This window comes from Brachionichthys hirsutus, chromosome 8, assembly GCF_040956055.1.
Source record: "Brachionichthys hirsutus isolate HB-005 chromosome 8, CSIRO-AGI_Bhir_v1, whole genome shotgun sequence".
Lineage (NCBI taxonomy): Eukaryota > Metazoa > Chordata > Actinopteri > Lophiiformes > Brachionichthyidae > Brachionichthys > Brachionichthys hirsutus.
Window position 1 is genome coordinate 1,512,399 of NC_090904.1, and position 18,362 is coordinate 1,530,760.

General features: G+C 41.7%; 3 protein-coding genes and 1 non-coding gene across 7 annotated transcripts; 1 reads left to right on the forward strand and 3 right to left on the reverse strand.

Annotated features, from left to right (window-relative positions):
• Positions 1 to 1,337: 1,337 nt before the first annotated feature.
• rabif (RAB interacting factor) lies at positions 1,338 to 5,785 on the reverse strand. 4 transcript variants are annotated; one of them, XM_068742124.1, is made up of 3 exons: positions 5,767 to 5,785; positions 2,755 to 2,900; positions 1,338 to 1,828 (listed from the first exon to the last, which is right to left on the reverse strand). In XM_068742124.1, the coding sequence occupies exons 2-3, from the start codon at positions 2,896 to 2,898 to the stop codon at positions 1,580 to 1,582; spliced, it is 393 nt and encodes a 130-aa protein (XP_068598225.1). In that variant the 5' UTR covers positions 2,899 to 2,900; positions 5,767 to 5,785; the 3' UTR covers positions 1,338 to 1,579. The 4 variants fall into 4 exon arrangements, with proteins under 4 accessions (XP_068598225.1, XP_068598222.1, XP_068598223.1 ...); XM_068742121.1 differs by lacking the exon at positions 5,767 to 5,785 and adding an exon at positions 3,269 to 3,361; XM_068742122.1 differs by lacking the exon at positions 5,767 to 5,785 and adding an exon at positions 3,305 to 3,357.
• On the forward strand, positions 3,591 to 3,662 carry trnae-cuc (transfer RNA glutamic acid (anticodon CUC)). The gene has a single exon. It is a non-coding gene; the product is annotated as a tRNA-Glu (tRNA).
• On the reverse strand, positions 4,092 to 9,655 carry adipor1a (adiponectin receptor 1a). Its single transcript, XM_068742120.1, has 8 exons — positions 9,603 to 9,655; positions 8,320 to 8,536; positions 8,140 to 8,253; positions 7,698 to 7,869; positions 7,333 to 7,519; positions 6,700 to 6,887; positions 6,331 to 6,524; positions 4,092 to 5,870 (listed from the first exon to the last, which is right to left on the reverse strand). Exons 2-8 carry the CDS (start codon positions 8,464 to 8,466, stop codon positions 5,742 to 5,744), a joined length of 1,131 nt encoding a protein of 376 aa, XP_068598221.1. The 5' UTR covers positions 8,467 to 8,536; positions 9,603 to 9,655; the 3' UTR covers positions 4,092 to 5,741.
• A 498-nt stretch (positions 9,656 to 10,153) lies between these two features.
• Positions 10,154 to 17,579, reverse strand: inavab (innate immunity activator b). Its single transcript, XM_068742686.1, has 9 exons — positions 17,525 to 17,579; positions 15,746 to 15,879; positions 14,567 to 14,689; positions 14,234 to 14,465; positions 13,967 to 14,020; positions 13,547 to 13,853; positions 12,955 to 13,110; positions 12,124 to 12,835; positions 10,154 to 11,620 (listed from the first exon to the last, which is right to left on the reverse strand). The coding sequence occupies exons 1-9, from the start codon at positions 17,577 to 17,579 to the stop codon at positions 11,528 to 11,530; spliced, it is 1,866 nt and encodes a 621-aa protein (XP_068598787.1). The 3' UTR covers positions 10,154 to 11,527.
• Positions 17,580 to 18,362: the final 783 nt, after the last annotated feature.

Consider the following 18,362-nt stretch of genomic DNA (forward strand, 5'->3'; position numbering starts at 1 on the left):
CTCGACAAATATGATCGATGCGACTTTCTGCCTATCGGTTCATGTCCGCTCTCCACTCATTGAACTCAAAAGACGAATTATCCAGTTGGCTACGACAGCAAATGCGTGTGTACATCCGCCCCAGAAAGTAGACACGCAGATTATTCAGGCTGGCGTCGTTTTTTGCAGCACGTCTGTGGCCATAGCGCGCAGTGTATGCATTGGTTTCACATGCTGCTAATAGTCAATGATTATTAGCTAATCGATACAGCGCGCGTTGCGCGTAATAATACCTGTTTAAATTAGTTAATGTATGACAGACCGCGTTGAATACACATTTTTATTTAAATATACTCCAATATAGTTTTAAACGAGGATTAATCTCACGTAGTTTACACTTTCTAAGCACGTTACTCTTTTGTTATGGATTACTGTATATAGTTGAGCGGCGTCCTCGCAGATGATCGTTCTTCTGTTGGCTGTTCGATTCGAACACCGCTCCAGCCCGGAGACGCGCGGAGCTCAATAGATTTCCCGCTGTACAATACGCACGACTCCTGGCCCGCCCGGCTTATCCGGTGCGCTGGGTTATATAATCGAACAGACCCACCAGATTGATGCGCGATGACCGGAACTTCGTTTTTAAATGGTCTAGAGGAGCTCGCTGATTGGTGGAGAATGCAGCCATATGTTGATAGCTCAGATGTTTTGATGCTTCGGATGCTTCATGAGTTGTTTTGTTCTCTGTCATCAAGCAGAGCTTTATAGTAAAATGGTTTGAAATGTCCCCTAACTCTAATAGGTTTACATTTTCTGAAATATACGCGCTATTTCTGTGTCACGCTGTAAATAGGACTGCGTGGAAAGACTCCCTTTTCTTCGTGTAGATTTTGGTCTAGAACGCCATGGCAGGAACTTTGGTGTTCTTCTGTCGTCGTTTTACGAGCTGTTTATTTTGTGTGTTTAAAATAAAACCGCTTGTTTTTCATACGTCGTACTCTCCTTTATGTTACGCCCCGGTTCCCCTCGGCCGGTCGTCATTGCGTAGCGGATAGGACGCTTGACTCCTAGAGCGAAGGTCCCGGGTTCGAAACCAGAGTGTGGAGCATGTAAATGTTTTTTATAAAACAGAAATTTGAGGTCATGTCAACCAGGAACGTTGCAAAAAACCATTTTCCTGTTGTTCCAGATCTCTAAAATTGAAATAGTGGTGTTTTCCTAAAAGCCAGCAGTATGTTCAGCAAACACGTACAATCAAATATTCTATTCATCCAACTGCTCTGAAAGGAAATTATTTTTATCAAAAGTTTCCAATTTAAGAGAATATACAGAAAACAGCCACAAGATGGCACCCAACATTAGCTCCCACAAAAAACACCTTTATTAGGACAGTAATAGTTAGATTTTTGTCCATGCGATGAAAGAGATTTAAAGTAACGCAACAAAACCAATGCACACATAACAACACGGAATATGTTGGTGTGTGTGTTTGCAGTGGGTTGAGGTCAGCTCTGGGTTTAAATCCATGGAAAGATGCGTAATCGGCAAACTTTTAATTAAAAAAAACAAAAGTTCTCTCTTGTTCTCCTCTGCTATTAGACTATACATGCTTCACCCTTTCCAGAGCGATGAAGAAACTTTTCTTGTCATCCAAACAATGCCAGCCAATCGGTCCAATCTCACAATCTGCACATACGAGATACTTAATACTCCCAACGTTGTTAGTGAAGCCCACGTTCTCAAAAGTGAACATGTCGTCCACGAACCAGTGGCCGGTCAGCGTATCTCCGTCCACTGAGCCTTCGGCGTTACTGAGGCCGTTCTTTTTCCGCATCGATGGTAGAAACAGCTGGTGGGAGAAAACAAACACTAGATGATGTACGACAATTTGGAGATATTATATCAATACATTTAATAGTCGGGCGAGCTTTTCATGCATTATTAAATTGCTCGATGTCTGCTGACCTTAGAGTTGTTGCTTCTGGATTTATTTATGCATTTATATGTAAGTTTATGCTATAATACAAAGTTGTATATGTACCAATGAGCATTTCTGTCTGTATATTAGTAAAATACACAATACTACAGTGGAATGTAGTAATAAATTCTCTATTAAAAGTACTAGTAATGGATTTCAAAATAAAAGAATCAACCGCTGATGTATATTGAATTCAATATTTTTGTCGTTACTACAGCATAACATAATTCTGTTAGATACATCGAGTAAATTTTGAAGATGCCTCATATCTTTAAATGAAACCTTTGTAAAATAAATGTAACTACAGCTGTTAAATAAAGAGAATCTACGTTTACTCATTTTATGGCTCATTTCAAGAAAACCTTTTCTCTATTCTATTCTATTCCCATCTATATGTAGAGGTTTTGTGATGATTCTCAAATTAATAGGTTTGGTCGTCATGCAATTGTTTAAAATCACAAATTTATGACATTATTCTTTTTTTATCAATAATTTCGGTGTTCCTTTTGCTTCGTCTCATTGTTTTTGTTACCAATTATATCAAAAATGATTATTACAATTCAATAAGGAATAATACACTGGTTAATATATATTAAAATTACGAGTAAACACATCGGAGCATTTTAAACACGCATATTATTATAGTATATTATTTTACTTAGATGCAAACAGTGACCAAGAGGCTCTCGGAAGAAGTGAAGCCCTTTATTTACTGCCCAAGGTTATTCAACATTTATTTTTTATTTTTATTTATTTAGCAGGGACAGCGTACATTGATAACATTTCTGCAAACATACCTCCTTCTCAGCGAACACGGCGCTGCCCGGACTCAGCACCTTGGATTCGCAACACTGGCAGATAACAGATTTGACGTTCTTGCCGTCTTCAGAAACCAAATCCGACCGATCCGTGCTCTCACCGGGCTGCTGACTGTTGTCCATCTCTGACGGGTCACAAACGGCGACATCCATTATGATTATTTCGGTGTACATAAACAAAGCTTTGGGACACGAGATCTTTCACGCGTCGACTCGGATCGAACCAAGAAGATGCCGTATTTAAGCGTAAAGGCCAAATCATTCATGCTAATTTAAAACCGATAACACGATGCGATCGATAACAGCATTGAGCGGAAGAAACTTACTAAACATTAGTTATGACAATGTGGAATATTTACTATTATCAAAAACAAGTCAGAAATGAATTTCTAAGCTACGATACTCACACTAAAAATGGGAACGAATTAGCCGTAATATATAAAATCTTTAAACAGCCATTAAAACTAGATGCGTACAAGAGAACAAGACATGCCTGAATGAAGCGATAAGGAGGAAGAATGCCACTAACTCGTAAAGCAAATAGGTCGGCTAAAGCTAGCCTCTCATCTCGCTGTCAGAATCGTACCTGCTTCTAAATAATCTCGTTCGGAAACACGCGGACGTGAATTTGGTTCCGACTATAAGCAGGTTTGTGATTGGAACGCAAAGCAGGAGCAGGAAATGTGTACAAAAATAATTGCGAATAAGCAACTTTATTAAGTAACAGTTTTATATGAAATACATATTAAAAAACATTTTGAAAATAGCAGTCAGTGAAAACAATGCATAGCACACTGATAGGCTGCCATTACAGCTCCCTGGTGGTCTAGTGGTTAGGATTCGGCGCTCTCACCGCCGCGGCCCGGGTTCGATTCCCGGTCAGGGAACAGCTTTTTAATGCCGTAACCCGGATTCCACATTCCGCCAGTCTCTCCCTTGAGTTGGTCCCAAACCCGGATAAGTGCAGAAAGTTGCGGGAAGCCGGAAGAAGTTATCGCAGCACTGTCGTAATAAAGTGTTTACATACATTACATTTGCAGTATTATTTATAAGAAAATGGCAATACTATACCAATAAACATAAGAAATATTGTTACATTAACTTTAATAATTAATATACAAATTGTCTGTCCCAATTGGAGAAAGCTCTTTTTCCATTATTTAATTTGCTTGCACATCTACAGACACCCTACGGAGGAAGCTCATTTCGGTCACTACCCAAAGCCACAGGTGAGGGTAGGAACGGAGATCAACCGCTAAATGGAGATTGTTAAATTGTTAAATAGACGGATAAATACTAATAAAAACCATAAACATGCATTTGACACAAATGGACACAATGTTTGTACATGTGGAAAAATTTATTCCAATAATTTTCCAAGGTTGCCATTAATAAATATTTATGTTTACATTTCAGTGAAATGTCTGATTTTTTTTTTCTCCACTTTCTACACAGGACATTACACGAAGTCAAGAACCCACACCATTTTAGTCTTTGTAGCAAAGCTTGAATAAATTGATCTAGAAAACAAACGGTCTTAAACAGCAGTTGATACAACCTATCAATGGAGTTGCCAGTTCAGTAGAGATTTGATTGTATATATGGTAAGGAAAACAAGAAAGGTCACCATCTGGAAATCACTGAAGCGCCCTCGACTGTTAAGATAGGCCGTTTTATTTTAAAACTTTTCCGTTGGCCTAAGGCACAGGAATACTAAAAGTTTATATCAATCATAAATATTACATTTTAAACCCTATATGGTGACTTAAAGGTTTTAATTTAATAATATACACTTAGGGTGTGTTTGATACACCTTCCATTGCATCTGAAATCTAGCACAAAATTAACACCTGTAGCCAACAAATACAAAATTTTATTGATCCAGATCTGTACATTGTGCGTAGCCCAGATCCTCTAGAAAAGTTATCAATGATTTATCATCTGGCTGAAAAAGCAAAAAGGTGAGGGGCTTCTTCTAATTTCGACATTTTAAGCATTTCACTCTAACCTGTACTAATCTTACTTTTTGCACTGCAGCTCTGTCCTATCATGTTATTTGAAAATAATTTGTTTGGAACTAAAGCGATGGATTCAAATTCACAATAAACTTTCAAGAGCAAATAAACTAAAAATAAAAAAAACCCCATTTATTTATTCATCCTTTTAATTTCGTGACGAGCCCTGATTAAGATTCCATCTTTTTTTTTTTTTTTTACTCACACACATCTAGAAATCGTATTTATGGCTCTGAAGTTACACGTTCCTTTCATTATTGATGCATTCTATTTTATGGGCCTTCAGAGCACAGGGAATGCTTCGTTGCAGAGCAGATATTGGTGAGGTTGTGGCGGTCCGTGTTTCAACAGACAACATCGCGATCAGCAGTTTAAAAAAAACATCTGGTGACAGTTGTACACACTATAGCTATAAATAACTTAATCAACCTTTTATAAATACATGTACATGTCTCCAAAAACCTAAATGGTCCAGTTGTTCTCTACACCTTAACTTTAAGTGGACAGTACATTGATCCTCTAACCCGCATAGACACCGGTAGGGAGGAAAGGAACGGCTTACAGTACTCGCCCTCTGCTACAGCACAAATAATACACTCTGTACCCTTTGTGCAATGATAACGCTAGTAGTGGGCCTGTAAGAAGTAAGCATCAGTTATAGGAACATAAGATTTTGGTTAAAAATCGCATTTTAATCTTACTCGAAAATGTAGACTTCCATCCTGTAATTACTGAAAAAGTAGTGCCCGTTGAAAATTCCCTTTGTAGCTTAATGGCTAGTTTATGCTACGTTACTGGAGCAAAACAGAGCCAAACGAAAAGCCCACCAAAACCCAAAAAAGATGTTTGCAAATATGTACAGAAGGAGCAATAAGTGACCATATATTGAATTCCAGCAGCATTTGTGTGTGTGGTTGTAAAGAAAAGTACGAGTAGTCACAGTTGGGCCCTTCAGAGGAGCGTATCGTCTGTGCACCCCCCCTCAAGGCCGTAGCGGAACTCCTGCAGATTGGAAACGCCATAAAAATGAATGAATGCTGCGGCCACGACGAGGACATGAAAAATCTGATGAGAATGGAACTGGAAAGGGAGAGAGAGATGTAAACATCAGTTTCATTCACTGTCATTGCTCGTGTGTAATCAAACAGGCAAAAACAAAAACAAAAACCACATCTGTGGACTGAAAATGTCTTCATTCCTTTAAGACTCTGTGGATTATGATGTATTCTAAGACTTCAGTCTCATCAGCGCTGGCAGACAGGCTGGAACAACCAAACACGTGTCTGTAAACACTGAATCTCCATTATGTAGGACCGGCACAACTCGACCCGACTTGCTTCACGCGGTCTTTTAACAGCCGCTCAGCTCACTTGGAAAATTGCAGGTACCCAAAAATTAGTGCCTGGGACTTTTTAACCAAACGCAAAAAGAGAGCAGAGAGTAGAAATGGAGCCCAAATATGTTCCAAACACAGAGTCTGGATTCTGCAAATGATTACCGGTAATTATGATTACACAAGGTGAACTCATCGAATGCTTACCCAGATGTCACACTTGCCGGGGAAATAACGCTCAGGGATCCTGGCTGCGTACAGGCCAGCGCCAGTGATATACATGGCACCCATCAGGTAGAACCAGCCCATTTGGCCCACTGTGGTGGCCTTGACAAAGCCTTCCTCAATAGTGAAGTGCATTGTGGGGACAATGCCGCTTAGTCCAAGGCCCATGAACACACCTGAGAGAGGAACTGGACTTACTTTGCGTCCACATTTAAGCTTCTTGGTTATTGAACATTTACGCTTGCTCAGTGACATATGATGAAATGACAATAAGTCAAATGAAGTTGCTCGTTAAAATGACAGAGAAACGGCAGGCTCTTCAAAGCACGCATGATTGTGGACTGGTTTTACCTGCTCTTGTCGGTCTGTGACGAGGTGTAGAGAACCGGTCCCACTGGGCCACGACGATTGCAGCAATGCCGAGGACGCATACAATGGAGAGGTAGATAAGTCGGGGCTGAGGGGAACAGTAGAACGAGTAGTACAGCCATGGCACGAAAGAGCCCATGATCAGGAGGGCGATGCCTGAGTAGTCAAGCCTGGAGGGGGTAAAGCCACAAAAAGGTACATTTCTGTATGAAAAGCGACTTTAAAAAAAAAAAAAAGGTTTGTAAACATGTTGGGGCTTTTTTTTGTGTCGACATTTTCACACGAACATCGACCAACATCACCAAACATTCATAGTTCTCCTCCCCGCTAATTTAAGACATGGCGACGTTTTACTTTGTGCATTCAGATTAAACTGGACAGCACGGTGGTGACGCAGTGGGTAGAGCAGTTGCCTCACAGCAAGATCACAGGTGAGGGGCTACCGGTGTAAATTAGCATCCCTCCTTAGTGGCTAATGTTAATGTTTTAAGTAGCAAAGACCTGATGTTACACTGATCCATCAGTAAATACACGTATCCATTAGCAGATTAGCATAAAGCTCACAGCGAAGCCCCACACGAATCCACTGCAATGACGGCGCCGACGAGGCCTTACTTGGAGAAGGTGCGAGACACTTTTTCAGAGTGGCAGTAGACGGTATGAAAAAGCCAGGAGAAGCTAAGGCAGAGCACAGCTCCCAGGAAGAACATTCCGAACACCACTTTCTCTTGCAGCGGGGCCATAAAATACATGTTAGGCCGCAGCATGGTCAATGTACCCAGACCAATGAATAAGATCAGGCCTGAGGGAGGAAAAACAGGACAGAGTCACTCGTAATGACGGGATAAAAAAAGATCAGAGCAATGCAGGGTCCTAAAATGAAACATTAAACCAATGCCTGGCTGAAAACACTGCTAACATTTGCTGCTAAAACCCCGTGGTGAGAAATTTTAGGAATGCTAAGTGGAGCTAATTCTCACCTAACAGGTGAGTCCAGATGTTTCCTGTCTCTGTGTGAATTCTGAAGATGCTTCCGAAACAGGCGCGAAAAGAGGGCATGGGGGGCCGATGTCCATGCAGAAGGTAATCGTTGTCTTTCAGCCACTCTGGCAGGACATGAAAAGGAATGACCCTCCAGCGTCCCTCCCAAACCTGAAAACCAAGAATAATGTTCACTCAGACGCATACATTTACTGTGTTACTAACCAGAACAACCGTCACGCTCTGTGTAATGATCACACAGAACGGTTACGTAGCAGCCAGATTGGATTACATGCGTTTCACTGTAACCTGAAACACAGGCCCATTTTAGCTCCCTGCTAAAGTTTAACGTTTTGCACGGCAAGCAGACAAATAACTTCTGGATTGTTGCTGTAAAACCGAAACGTTTTACGCTTAGTAGATCAGCGAGACATCTGTGACCTTGTGTACGAACTCCTCCATCTTCTCCATGGCATGATGAGCCTGAAGTGGCAAAGTAAGGACCTCTCCCACATCATCATCCTCCTCTTCCTCATCCGCAAGCATGGCAGCTCCCTTGAAGAGATCGTCATGAGAGTACTGAAGCCGCCGGACCACGACCTCCCCCTGAAAACGACCTACCTCGGGAGCAAGGCCTTTGGAGGCTGCCTGTCGCCCCCCCCTCTCCTCCAGCAGCGGCCCCAGCTCCATCAGCTCCACATCCGGGGCATGGCAGTCCTCAGAGATACGACAGTCTGCATCGCTTGCAGACCCGTTTCGGCCTGACATAAGGAGACTGCCTGATGACTCACTCACAGTCTCTGTATTCAGCTTCAGATGGTACAGCTGGTTCAACGCCCTGCCGAGCAAACCGCAATAACAATCAAATTAAAGCCATTCCTCAGTAGCTTTCACCGCAGAGCGCACATTTACAGGAAGAAAGGAATATAGACACAAGCTAAACATGGATAACCAACACATAATTAATTATACACAGGCAAGAGATGAATGGCAAACTGTTATGCATAAATGGTCTGATTTGTACTGCGTGGCAACGTAGTAATAAATACTATAGATATAATAATGAGATCACTAATCAATTACTTTATATCATTTCCATTCCACAGCCCGTTCTGACAGTGGATCGGATCCAACCAAGTAAAAACAACACTTAGGGTCTCTAATGTTTTACATGAACTCTTTTTTGAGAAAAAAGCCTCAATATTAAGTAAAGGGGGAAATCCGGATTTTGTTTTTCTACCCAGACGGGTATCTGGATCGCTCTCAAAATGTAATGGGATCTAAATTAGACCAAGAACCATCTTCAGATTTTTTTCATTAAAATCCATCCAGCAGTTTTTCTGTAATCCTGCTAACAAAAACACAACATTATACTCCTGTATCGGTAAACTACACCTATATCAAGCCTGCGATTAATCGATTAGACATTCACAAGGGAAAGAAAAACAAGCAGCAAATGAAACGATCGGTCATCGAATCTCCGGACAGAGAAGACAAACAATCCGTTTAACAAAGTTGCGTCCTGCCAGACGAACGTGGATTAGCAGCACACCGTCAAAGGGAACACGGAGTACACAACACAGATATACGCACAGATATAAACGGGGTTTAGTAACGTCACCGTACCTTCACGATTCCATATACTTGATACACACCGGAAAGAATCAAACTTTAACGAGCGTTTTAAGTTAGAAGATCCCCGAAATATATTAGCAATAATTTGCTAACGTTACATTTTAGCTAGCGATGAGCCGCGGCTAACACGTAGAGCGAAGCGACACCGCTTTTTGAATTAACTTGCGAAAAGGAAACACAAGTCCTCGCGGAACTTATATCTAACGTTTCTACATCATTTACCGTTCAAGCGCACACGAAGCCCGTTTAATTAAATATGCATAAGTCACCTGTAAAGGTAGCCTTCACGCCAGCAAAGTGAATTGTTTATCGAAAAGAAACAAGATCCTTTCCGGAAGATGAGCGCTCCTCAGCTAATGAACTTCCTGTTCATTTTCCACAATAAAAGTATATCCACTTCTAAAAATAAAAGCTTCCTGACCGGTAGGTATTTCTTTCTAAAATAATTCTAAACATGTAAAATCTAAAAATTATGTAAAACAACAACAACAAAAAACAACCTATATATATCTTCTAATAACAATTTACATTTACTTGTGTGTGGCTTTTAATTAAATATTAATTTATATCTAACAATGCATTAAATATTTTGCAAATAATATTATATATATTAATCAAATATAGTTTTTTTTTTTTTTTTACCATAAACAATGTTTCTATTTAAAATATAATTGTTGTATGATACATTTTTGATTCTTTTCAATACAGTGAGTGCCCTGGATATTGTTTTTCTACATTAATAAGTCTAAAAATACAAACAAGTTCTTTTACAACAAAATAACAACACATGGTCCAAAGAAATGAAACGCAACATTCTGAAAACGTTACTCTTTATTTCGTCCACAGGGTATTTTTTTCACAGATTTTCCATATCATCATCAGGTGCATTTAAACTACTTTCACTGATAAATAAGAAAAACATTAAAAATAGAGGCACAAAAGGTAACATGATTGTGACACACACACATACACACTTCCGCCAACACCCACACACACACGCGTAACTGCAGGTGGATTTTTGCCAATTCAGGTCCGTACGTTCTTATATTTCAAGTCTGACTTTCCATGACCCCAAAGGTGCAACGCCTTACAAATGAACACAATTGATCATTTGAAAACTCGGTCAGTGCGTAGCTGTAGTGGAATTTTCGGTGATGCCCATCATCCTCATACAAATACAATATTTCAAACAGTTCATCTGAAATCTTGACATGGTACTGCTTCAAGGAAAAAGCTTCGTGTCCAGTGATCTGTGGTCTCAAGCGCGAGTGCGCCAACAAACAAACTGTTAAATATCAGGACATTTACATTTTCGTTTGACTCGTTAATAGCTGCCAAGTATCAAGGCTCTTCTTTTGTCTTACTTTGCTATTTTATATGTGAGTTAATATCTAATTCTAAGTAGTACATTAAGTCCCTAAGTACACATTAAGTGGCATGTCCACAGACCCATTTAAGTATAAAAACAAGGCCAGGCTTGAGGTTAACAAAGATATTGTTTCCATTTACATTTTATTTATACTAGATTTATTTCCTTCACGCAGCTAGGTGAAGAGGAATGCTTTATTTTCCATCTGCTAAAATATAGCAGTGTGTTTTCTAACGCAGCACAATGCTGTATGATTTGTATGCATGTACTTTACCTGATGAACATGACTTAAAATAACATCAATAGCCTGATTGTTAGTGAAATTAATAAAGTTATGTTGAAAACATACAATTTATTTAACTAACCACAAAGGGATCTTCTAAAAACTCTCCACACCGTTCTCATTTCATTAAAAAAAAAGAAAAGAAAAGGTGCGCATATCAAAATAACCTTGTATTTAAAATCACACAAAAACTCTAACAGTGAAAATATATATATATATTTAGAAATGTAATAGCCAGTTTTAAGCTGGCTGCAGATACTCAGCCCCAGATCTCATATGACAACCGTCACAGGTTAAAACAGCACTCTAATAATAAAGAACATTTATCCCATTTCATTTGTAACTGCAGATACAAAACGACATACAGAGTAGACGAAAACAGCAGGTGCACTCCGAAGCGAGAAGCGTTACTGTAATCTTATCAGAGCCGTGTTTGACTCAAAACTATAGTGATTTTAGGTTTTATTCATTAGATACTTGTAAACTGTTTCACTCGTATCTGAGTTCATGTCTTTTATGGTCCAAGTTCTGGTGTGCTTGGTTCACAGCTGACTTGCAAAGTGAGATCCGTCATCTACAACCCAAAGTCCTTCAGGGTCATCTGCAGCTCTCTGTGGAGCTCTCCTCTGGGCAGCCTTCAAGTTAATCATGGGGGAACCACAGTTTAGATAAAAATATGCACAATATTTGTATCTAATCTGTTTAATGAACATGATGGTTAGTTTTATATATATACAGTACTGTCTGAGGTAGAATCCTGACTTTGTGAAAGTCCGCTATTTACCGAATATTCATTACTTCACATGCAACGTACGGGAATGTGAGTTAACTAAAGAACTTCCTTCTGACAGGAATATTCAACAGTTTAAAACAATAAAAGGAACATATTTTGTTATCGTTAGCATAACATGAGATTAGATAGATGGCTATCTCATCAGAACAGAAAAAGAGTAAATTTATCATCATACATACGTGAGGCAAATTCATTTTTCCTTTGGTGTGTAACAACATATTCACGTGTTACTCTATTGAATAGAAACGCTGCTGTTGGATAAGTCAAAACAACTTCCTGACTTTAGCAATAATGGAAGGCACATCATGACATCAGACTTCTGGTGTAATAATTTCATGTCCTTACCTGTTCCGGATACTTCTGGCTTTGGCAGAAGGTTAATTCCCGAGCTGGCATGCTTTTAACTCTGACCGCTCCCTGCCTGTCGAGAGAACGGGACCTGGGCGCCTTGAGCTGACTGCGCCGGTGCCACGACTTGAGCTGCTCCTTCACGCCCTGCTGTGGGAGACCACTGCTCCGGTAGTGTGGATCCTCCCACTGAGCCGGGGAGGGGGAGGGGGAGAGTCTAATGTCAGGAGGCAAAGGCCTCTGTGCTCTCTGCTGGGTCACGGTGGCATCTTTGTACCAGTACTCGTATCTGTTGGGAGGGCAGGGAGCCTGCAGGGCGTAGTAGCTCCGTGCCAAGTCTAGATCGGGTGAATAGATCGTATCTTCATTATAATAGGCTTTGTGAAAACCTGGGCTGGACTGGTGCCTGGGATTGTGGTAGAAGCCGGTGTGTGGTATGGCTTGAGGCCCATAGCCGCCAGCCGGCCCACGTGGCAGGAATGCTGACTGGTATCGGTTGGGCAGCTCACAGAGCAGCTCCCGACAGGGCGAGCTGGTGTAAGACGTAAACGAGTGTTCGGAGATGCTGTCTTCAGAGCTCGCTTGGGTTCCATAGTTCGCCACAGGGGGCGGAGTCTCTGGTAAAGTTATTGCGTATTCTGTCAGTCGCCTCCTTGGACCTCTGGCGCGACCCCGGTCCTTTTCAAGTGGAGAATTAGGGCTGGATAACCTGCACAAATCACATAGACACGCCGGTGATAAGGCAAGTGCTTTGGTACGGTAAAAAAAATAAAAATAAAAAAAGCTCAAATAGCTCAGAACTTATAGCTGTGTCTGAGGTGTGCCTACCTGAGGGACAGCTGTCTGTGCACACGCATCTCTGGGGTGGAAGGCATGCTGCTCGACTGGGCGCGGCTCAGCTTCAAATGGGAAAGCTGCATCGGCAGAGCCGCCTGTGGTAAGCAAGCTTCGATCGGCGGCAACACGTCACTGTTCACCGGACTGCTGAACACAAGACAACGGCAGCACTAAATATGATGCTGTTTTCTTTCTCAAACACGCCCATGCGCGCATTACGATCACACACATGAAAGCATCACGCAGGTGATGCCTATTGCATATTATGGCAGGTAAGGTTTTATAAGAGCCTCGATTACTGAAGAGAAAAGGAGGAGTTCTGCCTCTGCGTCAAGGTTTCGTCATAGTTCAAGAGGATTATCGGCCAGACTATTCAGCGTGACTGTTGCAGCACCAGATCAGCAGCAGGTGTCAGTATTGTACACTCACAAATTAATTCATAAAGAGGCCGCTAAAGCTTCCGATCTCAACAAAACCATGCATTGGCCAGTGTACCACAACCCAAGAGGTACAAACCGCACGGCCTATTCCAAACCCAAACCCGACGAACAGGAAGGCAGCAACGGAGGACGCTCTGTTTTACCTTGTTTTGTTGGAGGAGCGCGACTTTTTGGTCTTCTGGTAAGGCTGATCCAGACTGGACTCTGACCATGGGGAATGCTGGATGGGAGGACGGTCGTACGCCGGGCTCGATGTTAAACTCAGCGTGGAGCTGAGGCTTGGGTGGGGAGACTGACGCGGCGTCAGAGGCAGAGACTGAGGAGTTACCGGTGGAGACAGGTAGGAGCCGTTTGTGAAGGACTGTGAGGACGCAGGTTCAGGCTGGGGAGGGTCTGCCTCTCCTGGACAGGGGAGTCCCGAGGACAGCAGTGAGGACTGGCTGGTCACTTCTGGAGAACAAGTGGAAATGATTTAGTGTCAGATCTCTCGTGAATGTTATGCAGACCTGATGAATCTTCACATTCGAGAAATGGTTTTCCAGCTGACAGACTTCGGGTCTCACCTTCATCTTGCACCACAGAATCAGACAGAGAGCTGTCATCTGATGTGCCCATATCTGAAAGCCAGGCCAAACAAGGTGATGAATTTGTGAAGTGAAAAAATAATGAATTTCTAAATGGAAATATAAATCCTTAAAAAAAAAAACAATTGAAAAGGTTAACATATGATGTGAATCTGATCATTTTAATTTCCTGCATGGAAATGTCATTGTAAAACTAAAACATTGTAACCCCCCCCCCATCTTGTGGGTTTGACAAGTGCCCCTCACCTTGCTGTGGAATATTAAAAGCAGGGAGCGGTGACGATCGTCCGTGCTCCAGCCGCAGCCGAAAGGACGCCTCTTGCAGCCGTTTCAGTTTCTTCTCTTCTCTCTTGCACTGCAGCAGCCGGCTCTTTTTAACAGCCTTACTGAGGTGGTCCTCTTTGCAGAGCTTACAGGATGCCTCGAATATCTTCGTCTGAAGCGCCAACTCAGCATCCACCAAACTCAGTTCTGAGTCCTAGAGAGGTTAAGGCAGGGCGAAGACAACATGGCCGTTGAAAGAATGAATGACCTCGTTTATCATGACACTAATCAGACCGATGCGGGTTACACTCGTACCTTTGATACTTGAGGAATGCTTCGTTGGTCCAGTTGAAACGCAGCCCCAATGCGCCTGCGGATCTGCGGAGGCTTCTCTCCGGGTAGGAGAGGGTAATCGTCTGACAGCTGGCCTGTCAACTCCTGAAAGACACAGAATATATCACATTTCAACTGTCATCAAAAAACATTTGAACATGATTCCACCCCCCCGCCCCCCCCCCCCCTTAATTGTTAAGCAGATCTTAACAATTTAGATCATTTTAAATGAAGACACATACACTCCCTTTGGACAATTTCAGTTTCAAAATGATCTCCGTTTGATCTTATTCTGCTTTTCTTACATGTTGAGGCATATAGAGGTTCGAGGGATCTATTTCCCAATTCGGAGCTTGCAGAGATTTCCTTTCGCAACCCATTCCTGCAGTCTCACTTTCTCACTATCATGTATCTAAAGTCCAAACCAAACTCTAACGCAATGTCGTCGACGTCATTAAAAGAGTAGTCATAAAAACTTAAAGTTACACCTTGCCAAAGCATTTTCCCAGACAGACACACAATCAATGAGATTAGTTGTTCTTTTGTCGCTCGGCGGAGGGATAGGCATCAGGCCTGCCGTTAGTTCACCTCAGCGTGTCCCAACAGGAGAGCCGAGCCCAAGTGTCAACAGGAAAGAATGATGAGTCCTGGGATTTTACCCTGGAGCACAAGCACATGGCGTCACACTCCAAAAAACGCGAGAGAAAAGGAGACCTCTGAGATTAAAAACCTAGAGGTGAGGTGGCAAAGGTCTTCTGACCAGCTGAACATGATCCATTTAGAGACATTCAAATGAATTCAGATGCTTCTCAAAGGAAGGGGATGCTGTTTGTACGAGAATGCACCAGAGGTTAGCTGGTTTGATAATTCACCATTTTCACGCCTGTCGTTTCTGAATTCCTCGTGATCTGGCTGCAACCTGCAGCCTGACAGAGAGGTTCAGTGCGGACATGGCCAAACATCTCACAAATGTCCCCTCTTACGCGTTACTGGCAGTGAAATGCGTCACCCGAACGTGTCAGCGCCAGTAAATGACCCCACCTGTGTGATGTTCTCCAACAGGTGCTGAATCATATGAAGTATCGAGTACACGATCGTCTTCTCCGTCTTTTCTTTGTCCAATCTACTAAAACTTTATTTTAATTTGTGGATACTACTTACAGCTTCTCGGATACAGAGCTTCTTCAACTCCAGTATGCAGATCTCCAGTCTGTCTTTGAGATCCTGATGTTTGAGCTTCATGGCCCGCGTGTGTGTGGTCACATCCTTCGTGTGTGTCGTCGGGCTGTCGGAGCCTGCGTCGTACACAAGGAGAGAAGCATGTGAGCTCATCTGAGATTCAGCGACTGAGGCGTGCTGGTCGAATATATGCTATTCAGAACACGTGAAACTATCAGTACATGGAAGTTGAAGGTTTACGAACTAAAGCAAAAAAAAAAAAAAAGGTTCACTTCCACTTTATTTTAAACTATTTATCAAAGTGAAACCAAAACATTCAAGAAGTAGTGCCTGAGAAGTGTCAGTCACAAGTTTTACTGGGAGCAGCAGACTGACAAACAGCTTCTTGTGATCTGCAGTCTGGAAATGAATTGAATAAAAGCAGAAAACGTAAATCAGGGATGCATTTTCAGGTAATTAATCAACATCTTTTGGCACGATCCATACATGTGCCGCAAATACAGACCTGCAAATTTAACAGGTACAGGTATTAAATATGCAATAAATTCAACCGCGTGTTACGATTATATTTGTTAGCGTTGTCCTGATTATCTGATCTTGGATTTCCTGCTTCCAGCTTCTAAATTGAGGAATCACTGATTTGTCTTTTATGATAAATTACAAAGTACATTTTGTTTTACTTTGTTTACTGCTGACTGGTGCGCACAATAGGCACACCTTTTGATTTTCTCATCGTTCTTAAATCCACGCTGCATTAGTGGTGGATCTTTGTAATAATAAACAGATATTTGACTGTTGTTGTCTGTAACCCTGGCTGCTAATGACGTTAAGATTCGTCTCAGGACTGTAGGAGTGGCTTCAGGCAAAATACACAGAGCATACCTTCGGAGATTATTAACAGAGTCCCTGCAGGTACACACAAATGTCGGAGGTGCGACAGGAAAGAAGCGTGACGGCATTACAATGGGCCAAAGAATTCCACTTCCCAGCCTGAAAGTTCCCCCCTCTCTTCGTAGACTGGCTTTTCATTGTATAGAGAAGACATCACGTGCCTCAATTAGGGCGCAAGGAATGTCAGAAAGCCAGAACTAATCAGGAGACAAAGCAGAGCATGAATGCCAACGCTCGCTGTTAACTCTACGGCGCCAATGTTAACATATGGAACACAACACTGACAAATGTGTCTATTTTTAATGGGGGAAAAAAGAAAAATATGAATAAGTGTGTTGTGATAAATCATTTAAACGCGTGCTCATTAAAATCTCAGAAAAGTGTATGTCAAGTTGGAAAATTTCCACTTCATTCTTGCTTCTAAAAAAGACAAATTGTATCATTTCCGTGAGTCAAATAAAAAATAATTTGTGGAGAAAACAATCAGTGCTAATATTCACAAATATATGATGAAGTGGCAAAACGGGAGATTTATCTTCTGAATAAAAATCTACACTTATCCTTCAGATAAATCTGAGCCACCTTCCGAGGACGATCTGTGGTTTGTTTAAACCAATTTCAGGTCGCATGACGCCGGCCATTGATCGAGCAGCGATGGAGAAATTTAACGCAGCCGAACACTAACCCTTCCTCCAGAGAACTGTGTGCAACTGAACAGTATTCAGAGAGCAGCCTCCACCATCTATCTACTGTTTCTATCACGCTGCAGTCAATACAAGAGTTGAGTGTGTGAAATACACGACATTAAGATAAGTGCAATTTTCATTGAACGCAAACTGAAAGGGCATTGTTGACAGAGACAACGTCCACCTGAATGAAGGATGATGCCGCTGTCGGTGTCACTGGTCTCTCCGTTGCCCTCCATGTCAGCAGATCGACGTCCTGTTGGTGTTCTTCAGGAGATGAAGTCAGTCACTACCATTTCCTGTAAAGTATTACTTCAGTTTTAGCATTCATTACATGTACATATTTCTGAATGGTGGTTGTAATACAAGGTCAAACGCAAATGTCACAAAGAAAGCACCTGAATAAAAAGGAAAAGAAGCAACTGATCACTGGGCTACTGGGAACGGCTGCGAAAAATACAATCTAAAGCCAAACAGCACTAATACAAGCGTTCCAAAAACGGCCTATTAGCTTATCTTATGACCCGTAGCTCGAGTGACTCAGGTGTGACATGTCTTCTTGACCCCACAGACAGGTGTAGTCATAGTCTCCCACGGCATGAGTGCATGTACATCCTGCCAAGTCTCGGGTGTTTCCTGTGACTACCTGCGCGTTATCTCATTCCTTCAGATAAGAGGCTCAGAACCCACGAGCCATATATTCAGCTGGTGTCAAATAAAAACAGTGAAACTCGTCGGTTAGATTATTAACTTGGAGATTACGGGAATGTGGATGAAGTCATGAGCCGGGTGACGGACAGGGACTGGCTCATCCATCAATAAATTAACCCATTCTCATCCTCAACATGACATATATATATATATATAATAACACATGATCCTAAATACAAAACCAACCTGTTTGAAATAGAAATGTCAATAACATTTAATAATGAAGAATTCTACCACAACTTACAATCTTTGTTATCAACTGGTACTTTTGGAAAACTACTAATTACAACAAAAACATACATATATACCTC